Genomic DNA, 9,067 nt, shown 5'->3' on the forward strand with positions numbered 1-9,067 from the left:
CATATTTACAATGTACACATATCTAATAGAAAAGGTGCATTTGCAACATCTGTATATGGAGGACCGATCCTGACAAAATTAAAAATAAAAGCAGAAATATATATATTTTGTTTTTCCTTTTCCTTACACATGCGTTTTTCATCAAGAACATTTCTTGATTTTTAATTTTGTTCTCTATTAAATGTTCAACAGAGAAACAGCCTGGGGGAAGAAACTGTCTTTGTGGCGGCTGGTTTTAGTGAACAGTAGACGTTTTTGATCGGGATGTGACGAAATCCGACGAGGGGTGTAAATACTTCTGCCAAAGAACGTTGTAGTTCTCGATTTGATCGCTTGGTGGCAGCGTTTTATTTCCCACCTTCTTTTAGAGGCTGTCTCCGGAAACACGTGATTAACGTGAAGAGGAAAAACAGTTCCAGCACATGTGTTGGAAATACCTGCTACAGGCAGAGAATAAGCTGGAAACCAGCGTGTTTCTCCTGCGGGGTTAAAATCCGCTGGTTTCTGTAGGGACTTTGGTGCAGCCTGCGGAGGAGACATGGACGACACGAACGTTATCAAGCTGCCGGTGGCCGACCACAAGAAAACGGCTACGAAGAGAAACAGACCTCCGAGGTTAGACTCGGAGGAAGAGGAGCAATTGCGACAGCAGAACCGGAAGAGGGTGGCGGTTCTGGGAGAAGAGGACGACTCTGTAAAGCGGCTGGAGACGCTGGTGTTCGGGGCAGAGGAGGAGCTGCTGGAGAGGCTGGTGGAGGTGATGCTAGCGCCAGACTTCATTCAGAAATCAGATCTTTTAGAAATGTCGCTCTTTTCCTGAGTAAACAGAAACGGTGGCGGTCATGTTCCTTATTCAGAAATCAGATTATGATACTGAGAGAGATTCTGGTTTTGTTTAAACCACAACCAGTCTTTATTGGACCAGAAACTGTTGGCATTGTTCTCACCAGTTTACATTCAGAAATCCTTTGTTTTTTAGATGCTCACCGGTTTGAGAATTAAAACGGTATTTTACAGCAATTTGTACGTTATTAATAATTTCATTCATTTTGGGAAAATTCGTCTGACTTTTTAAACTCGAAAAAAGAATTTCTTTAACTTGTTGAGAGCCATCTTCAGGTAACATTCCCGTCATTGGAAAAGCTGGAAGTTCAGTTTCCTCCGACAGAGAAGTTATTTTCTTTCTCTGTCTGCAAAATTTCTCAAAAAGTTCTGAATGAATTTGGGTGAAATTTTCACACAAGGTGCATATTAGGACAAGAAACATATGGTTAGATTTAGGTGGAGATCCACCATCTGGATCCAGGATTTGTTTGAAGGATTGTTGATCGTTGCCAGGTCGTAGTGCAATAACTAGGAGTTCCCACAAGGTTCCTCACCCTGTCAGCAGCTCACATGCAGAGGCCAGAAGTCATCCAGAGTAGATCTTGGTGTAGAAGAAAGCTGGCCCTACTGCCTTGGTGGAGGTCTGCGCCTCTATGAAGCTTTTCTAGTTTAATTTACATTCAGTCTCAGAGTTTAAAATCAGAGCTTTACAGCGAAATATTTATCATTTTATTCATTTCAGTTACTGAGGGAACATTCGTCTCACAGCTTCCGCTGTTTGAGGTCCTTTTATTGATTCTTTTTGTACATTTAGGACCAGTTACTGTAATTTTCCATCTTCAGATGTATGTAATAAGATATGTCTTAGGTGATGTTTAGTCTCTATTTCGCATTTTCTGCACACTAAAGTTGATTGTGTTTTTTAGCTATAAAAGTCTGTTTCCTGTTGTTACAGGAGGATGTTGAGGAGCAGAACAGAGGACTGCTGCTGGAGGATGGGGATGAAGACGCTGATGACTCTGAGGAGGAGGAAGGGCCTCGTCAGCAGCTGCAGTCCAGGAAAGCTGCCTGGCTGGACGAAGATGATGAGCTGGAGGAAGAGTTAGTCCCACTGATTAAACATTGTCTTCCAGTTTTTCTGTATAAAGAGTTCAACAGTGTTTGACTCTGTCTGTGTCAGGGTGGACATGAGGCACCGTTACCGTAGAAACCTGATGAAAGGAGAAGCAGAGTCCGTCATGTCCAAACAGAAACTGCAGCAGAGGATGAAGGAGCAGTGAGTCTACCTGCCGGCACCCTGAACACACCTGTTCGATCTGACAAATATGATTCTAACTTTTTAAGTGTTTGCAAAGAAAAATGAAAGCTGACTGGTTTCAGGTTTCAGAAGTCAATGGGAGGAACTCCATCATGGGCTCAGACTAACGTTCATAAGAAGAAGAAGAAAGGTAAATCCAAATAAGACTCTTATAATATTTCTTTAGGTTTCTGGTTCTCAGACTGTCTGTGTGTTCCTGCAGCTCATGATGAGGAGGAGGATGAAGATGAGGACGACCTGCTAAGGCGGACGGGAAACTTTGTGGCGTCTTCAGAAAGTCTTCCCAGCGGCATCCTAAAGGTCAGTGAGTCTAAATGATCATGGATTTATGGAGGTTCTCTCGTTGAAGGCAGATCCGGATCTCGGTGCTGAGTTGATCGTTGCTGCAGAAATGAACACCTGAAGTTAACGAGCTGGTTGTTTGTCCCTCAGATGAAGAAGTGTCTTCACGCTAACAGCGCCCGTCCCTCAGAGGACAAACTGACCACAGTGCAGTTCCACCCCTCGGCTCAGGTCGTCATGACGGCAGGGATCGACCAGTCTGTTTCCCTCTTCCAGGTACAGGCCACCTCCAGCAGCTGAGATGTTAGAGGTGAGCATGTGAATTTAACCCGGTTCCTCTGCAGGTCGACGGTAAGACCAATCCAAAAATCCAGAGCATCCACCTAGAGCGGTTCCCGGTCCACAAGGCCCAGTTTAGCCAGGACGGAGAGACTGTGATTGCCACCAGTCTAAGGAACAAGATGTTCTACCTGTATGACATGATGGAGGGCCGAGTGGTTCCGGTCCAATCCGTCAGGGGTCAGTGTCTCTTCCAACATCCCCCAAACATCTGACACTGTGGCCGCCCTTTCACAATAAAAGCTTTTCCTTGTTGTGCTTAGGCCTGAATGAAGCCAGAGTGAAGGAGTTCTCTGTATGTCCTGATGGGGGCGCTCTTCTGCTGACGGGGACCAACGGATACCTGCACCTTCTAACACTGAAGGTCAGTCTTCTTCTGCTGTTTCTTTTTCACGGTACGATGTTTAAGTCATCTGGTAAAATTCTATGTGAATCTTTGTTGCAGTTCAGACTCCTGGGTCCGGTTCTGACCCGTGCAAAAATACATCAGTGTGCAGCTTGATCAGTACGGGAGGCCTCAAGGGCCATAATCCACTAAAAAACGTGTTTAAAAATATATTTATATAAGCGATCAGTTAAAAAATTATACATTTTCTGTATGTTAGAAACTGAATTAAACTTTCGTTATGACTCACCTATAGACTCTAACATCTGATTGGCTCAGCTGCTCACCAATCACCTTGTCTGACAGATCCAATAAACACAGGTGTATTGATAATCCCAGCCCAGTTTGGACCTCCATATTTCTGCCATCCGTCCCATCAGAACCATCAATAAAGTTTAATCGGGTCACAGAAGGTTGGACTTTACCTGACTCTGAGCCGGGCTTTATTCACTCAGGGGTTTCTTCTTATTGCTGTGGTGGAAAGCTCCTGGTTTCTGTGGTTTCTTCACATCAGCCACTAGACTGCTCTCTACTGCCTCATTCCATTCAGTGGCCAGTCACTGTAACTGCAAGTAAAGTTTCCTCTGAATCCAAGATGGCTGCCAAAATGCCACAGTTGTAATATCCTGTCAGTCCTTCTAGAAGACTCCTACAGATAAAACAAATATGGTACTGCACAGTAACATCTAAGTAATGCTTTAATTCGTTCAGTTTTTATAATGCATCATTTAAATAAGTAGTCATTAGGAATTAACCATGTGTCCAATGAAGTGGAGAACCATGCACAAGTTTGTTGATGATTCCAGTCAAACAGTTGTTAAATCTTTCCTTGTAACCCAGTGGATTTTTGCTATATCTTTCAGCGTTTTTATGCAGATTATGCATCACTTTTAATTTTGTCATATTTTGTAGACTGTGGTTGCAGCACAGAGAGAAGGGAAAGATATAGGATAGTCCTGCATATTCCTTCAGACTCCAGCCATGACGAGTTGCTGCCAGAGAATAGCAGCGGAGGATGATGCTGAAAGAAGGGTCCGCTTCATGGGGGAGCTATGAGAGATGTGCACATGGTACCAGATCACATTCAGACCCGCCAAAATGTCCAAGTCAATTACTCTGATAAAGACTTGTCTCATTTTCTTGGAGACTGAAAAGTAAATGTTGAGGAAGAGATCCAGTAGATTTCTTTAGGCAAGAAGAAGGAATGTTCGTCTTTTTCAGAGACCAACATGGTTGTGGGATACATTCGTTGTCCTAGAACACGGATGTCATGGTTCTAGTGGTTCTGGTTCTAGGGTTGGCCTTAATCTCATGGTATCTGCATACGTCATGTCTGTGAATACGTAGACTAGCGGGTCTGATCTCATTGATCAGAACTTGTTACTGCCAATCCGGCACCCATAGAGAAATATGGACCCAAAGAGTTGTTCTTCTAAGTGGAGACATTAGAAACCTGGAGTTATCAAATATAAACGGGTCACAGCGGTGAGCTGTTCACGGCTTTACCATACATGAGTAAACAACCTTCTAAATTAGGCTATGTTGAGTGTTCAGGAGCATGTAGACATCAGCAGAGGTCACACCTGTAGCCCTGACCCCTAAAAAGTACATTTTCTAAAGAAAATATCTAATATTTGTTTGAGGAAACCATTTTTGACTTTCATAATTCCTGCATCAGAGGGGTTACATGAATCCATCATTAAGTCTCTTCCAACCTCTTACCAGCATCTAGCAGAAGATGGTGATGATCGGTAGATCTTTGGGCTGCAGATAGGTGCTGAAATGCTGATATGAGCCTCAATAATATGTCAGAATTTTTCCTTAATCCTGATCTGCAGTTTTTCTTGGATTTCTGCCTCCTCTGTTCAGACCAATGAGGTCGTCTGCAGCATGAAGATTAACGGCGATGTCAGCGGCGTCGCCTTTTCTCGCGATGGCAGCAAAGTCTTTGTAAACTCAGGTGAGTCTGCGGCACTCTGTGATGTCATCCCCAGTTTTTGTGAGTCATGTGACTCACCTGTATGTGTTTGCAGAGGAAGGTGAGGTGTACGTGTGGGACATGCGCAGCAGTCGATGCCTCCACAGGTTTACAGATGATGGCTGCGTGAAGGGGACATCCATCGCTGCCTCGCTGAATGGCCGTTACCTGGCCTGCGGGTAAACTACGCCAGCTTACCTTTCCTGCTTTCTGATTGGCTCAGAGTAGATTGTTATATAAAAGCCCACATCTTACCAAACTTCACGTGTTCACCTCATTAGGTCACATGATTCTGCCGACCTTTCTCTCTTGTTTCAGTTCTCAGGCAGGCGTGGTCAACATCTACTCCCAGGAGGCGTGTCTGAATTCATCCAATCCGAAGCCTCTTAGAGCAGTGATGAACTTGCTCACCTCAGCCACATCTCTGAGGTTCAACCCAACCTCTGAGATCCTTGCCATCGCCTCGCGGGTGGAAGACGAGGCCGTGCGGCTGGTGAGCTGCTGCTGACGGTTACCGTGGAGATGACCATGAGGCTGATTGATGCTAATCCTCACCTGTCTCTGCTCAGGTCCACCTGTCCAGCCTCACCGTGTTCTCCAACTTCCCCGTTGCTAAGAGGAAGGTTGCTTATCGAGCCAGCTGCCTGGACTTCTCCCCACACAGCGGCTTCTTCTCACTGGCCAACAACAAAGGCCACGCCCCTTTGTTCAGGTGAGACAGCCAATCGTTTCTTCTGATTTACACACAGTGAAGCTGTATACATGCACGGCTGCACCAGCACCCTCTAAAGGCTGCAGATCTTTCGACAACTGCAGAGTAATTTGCTGATCAGAATAAATGTGTTTCCCGTTCTGCTGTGTTCAGGCTTGTTTAAAAAAGTGGGAAAGAATAACACTTAAGATTGATTTAATAGGAACAGGTAATGTTATAATTATCAATGATCTGTTCAAGTTGGTGTGGATCTACAGGGACATCTAGAACAATTTAAATATGAAAAAGTTCAATATTCTTTTCCCTTCTTTCAGAAAGTGAAACTCAGATATTCTATAGATTTATTCCACATGACATGGGTCATCTGCATTTTTGGTTCTGGTGTGTCTCATCATCTTCCTCTTGACAATAGATCACCTATGGAGTTCTGTTCAGGTCAGTTTATTGGCCAATTAAACTCCGTGACACCATAGTCATTGAACCCGCTTTTGGTACTTTTGGCAGAGTGGGCCGGTACCAAGTCCCGCTGGAAAATAAAATCAGCATCTCCATAAAGTTTGACAGCAGTAGGAAGCATGACGTGCTCTAAAATGTCCTGGTAGATGCTTGCGTCGACTCTGAACTCTGAAAACCCAGTGGACCAGAACCAGTAGATGACATGGCACCCTAGATCATCTCTGACTGTGGAACTTCACACTGGACTTCAAGCAACATCGATTCTGATCCTCTCCACTCCTTCTTCAGACTCTGGGACCTTGATGTCCAGATGAAATGCAAACTTTGCTTTTATCTGAAAAGAGGACATTGGGCAACAGTCTGGTTCTGGGTCTCCTCATCCCAGGTTAGAAACTTGTAGCCCATGTGTAGGATCCATCTGTGTGTAGTGGTTCTGGATGCACTAACTCCATCCTCAGTCCACTCCTTGTGAATCATTTCCAACTTCTTGATTGGATTTTGCTTGACCGTCATTTCAAGGCTGCAGTTCTCCCTGTAGCCAGAGCACCTATTCCTAACACATGTTTTCCTTCCACTCAACCTTCTGTTAATGTACTTGGATACATCACACTTTAAACAGCTTCCCTAGCAATGACCTTTTGTGGCATCCACTATGTGGATGAAGGTGTCCATGAATCTTCTGGACAGCTGTCCAATCAGCAGTCTTCTCCATGATTGTCTCCTACTGACCCAGACTGAGAGACCATCTAGAAGCTCAGGAAACCTTTGTAGGTTTATGGAGTTAATTATCTGATTAGGGTGCTGACACCATGAGTTTCCAATTTTGAGCTTTTTTCCCAATATTAAAATTTTGTGAGAAACTGAAATTTGGGTTTTCATTAAGGCTTGAAATATTTCACTCTATGTGGAAAAGATCTACATAATATGAGTTTAATTTGGTGAAATTAGGGACAACAATATTGAACTTTTTCATTATATTGTTTTAAGATGTATAACAAAGAAAAAAGTGGCACCAGAACAGAACCTTGGGGTACCCCACATATTAGTCTGACATGTTGGAGTTAATATGGACACTGGGGCTTCAGCTTGAAAGGTAAGATCTAAAACATCCCAGAGATCTCCAACAAACTACTAAGTTCTGTTAATTAGGATGGTGGACTGATGGTGTTAAAGGCTCCTGAAAAGATGAAAATGGTCAATTTTCCAGAGTCTGCAGCAATCATGATGTCACTAAACACTGTAAGCAAAGCAGCTTCTGTTGATGAATTTTACAGGAGTTTGTTTTGTTCCACTGCAGAACAACACAAGTTCCTACATGGTCAACTTTATGATCACAAACAGCTCCAGGCTCTCAATGTTCTGGCTGCCGACTCCCTGCCCAAGCTATCTGCTTTAGCTGTGATTAAAAACTGTCTTGTTTTTCTGAACCATATGTTGTTCATCCCCCTAAATTCAAGATTCCAGTAGTTTTTATAATCCTGAGGTAAAAGTGTTTCCAACACACAGACTGGGTTTGGTGGTTTAGGAGAAAATGTTCCTCTTCACTGGTTTATTTCCACTGAGCTCCCTCATGTTTCCCACACAGATGGTCTTTTGTAGCAAGAGTTCTCCCTGTGTTCTTCTTCTGTCTTGTCTTTATTATAAAACAATATTTTTCTCCATTTACAGCCATAGAGTGAATGTCCTCAAGACAGTAGCATTACTGGTGCTTTGAGGTGTTTAGTCTCCTTGAATCTGAAGTACTCTGGGGTTTGATCAGAGTTAGAAAACACTTAAACTGGGTCAATGGGGTTTTATGCCGCTGTGTGACTGACGTGTTGTTTATGTTCAGGTTGCTGCATTATAAAGACTTCTGAAAAAATCACAGTCAGAAACAGGACCTGTGGGAATTCTTGCAGAACGTCTGGATGAACCATCAGAAGGAGCAGAACTGGACTCAATGACCCCTCAACATCTGAAATCTGTTCAGAGTTTGGATCAGTTGAACCAACAAGAGACAGAAGTCTTGTGATTAGGTTTTATGTTTGTATGATGTGACTTTATAAAAGGCTTTATGACAACCAAGTTGATCTGGGTTTTTGTTGTTTTTTCCCAATCGAGAACCAAGAAATCTGTCATCCCTTTCCTGCTGTTTAAATGTAAGTAATTTAATTATAATCATAGTTTCTATCCAATATGGTAAATGGCCTGTACATGTATAGCCCATTCTACTTCTAGAGATTCTAGGAACCACCAGTAAACCTGCAGTCTGAGAACAAAGTGCTCTGTTAGGAACATATGGACCAATCAGATCTCTGATGTATGATGGAGCTAGATCATTAAGGGCTTTATATGTGAGGAGGAGAATTTTAAATTCTGTTCTGGATTTAACAGGGAGCCAATGAAGGGAAGCTAAAATAGGAGAAATATGATCTCTCTTTTTAATTTTCATCAGAACTCTTGCTGCAGCATTTTGAATCAGCTGAAGGCTTTTAACTGCATTTTGTGGACATCCTGATAGTAAAGAATTACAATAGTCCAGCCTTGAAGTAACAAATGCATGGACTAGTTTTTCAGCGTCACTCCTGGACAGGATATTTCTAATTTTAGCAATGTTCTGGAGGTGAAAGAAGGAAATCCTAGAAACCTGTTTAATATAGGATTTAAATGACATGTCCTAGTCAAAGTTAACACCAAGGTATTTTTACTTTATTATCGGAGGTCAATTTAATGCCATCCAGGTTAAGTGATTGACTAAGCAGTTTCTTTTTTAAAGACTCCGGTCCAAAGACG

General features: G+C 43.0%; 1 protein-coding gene across 1 annotated transcript; it reads left to right on the top strand.

The window, feature by feature from the left end:
- Nucleotides 1-375: 375 nt before the first annotated feature.
- LOC124863838 (U3 small nucleolar RNA-associated protein 18 homolog) lies at nt 376-8,359 on the top strand. Its single transcript, XM_047358350.1, has 13 exons — nt 376-757; nt 1,781-1,926; nt 2,006-2,101; nt 2,206-2,273; nt 2,346-2,443; nt 2,576-2,701; nt 2,770-2,944; nt 3,028-3,128; nt 5,019-5,109; nt 5,183-5,306; nt 5,446-5,620; nt 5,697-5,839; nt 8,127-8,359. The coding sequence occupies exons 1-13, from the start codon at nt 539-541 to the stop codon at nt 8,149-8,151; spliced, it is 1,587 nt and encodes a 528-aa protein (XP_047214306.1). The 5' UTR covers nt 376-538; the 3' UTR covers nt 8,152-8,359.
- The last annotated feature ends 708 nt before the right edge of the window (nt 8,360-9,067 follow it).

Source organism: Girardinichthys multiradiatus, chromosome Y (assembly GCF_021462225.1).
Source record: "Girardinichthys multiradiatus isolate DD_20200921_A chromosome Y, DD_fGirMul_XY1, whole genome shotgun sequence".
Taxonomy (NCBI): Eukaryota; Metazoa; Chordata; class Actinopteri; order Cyprinodontiformes; family Goodeidae; genus Girardinichthys; species Girardinichthys multiradiatus.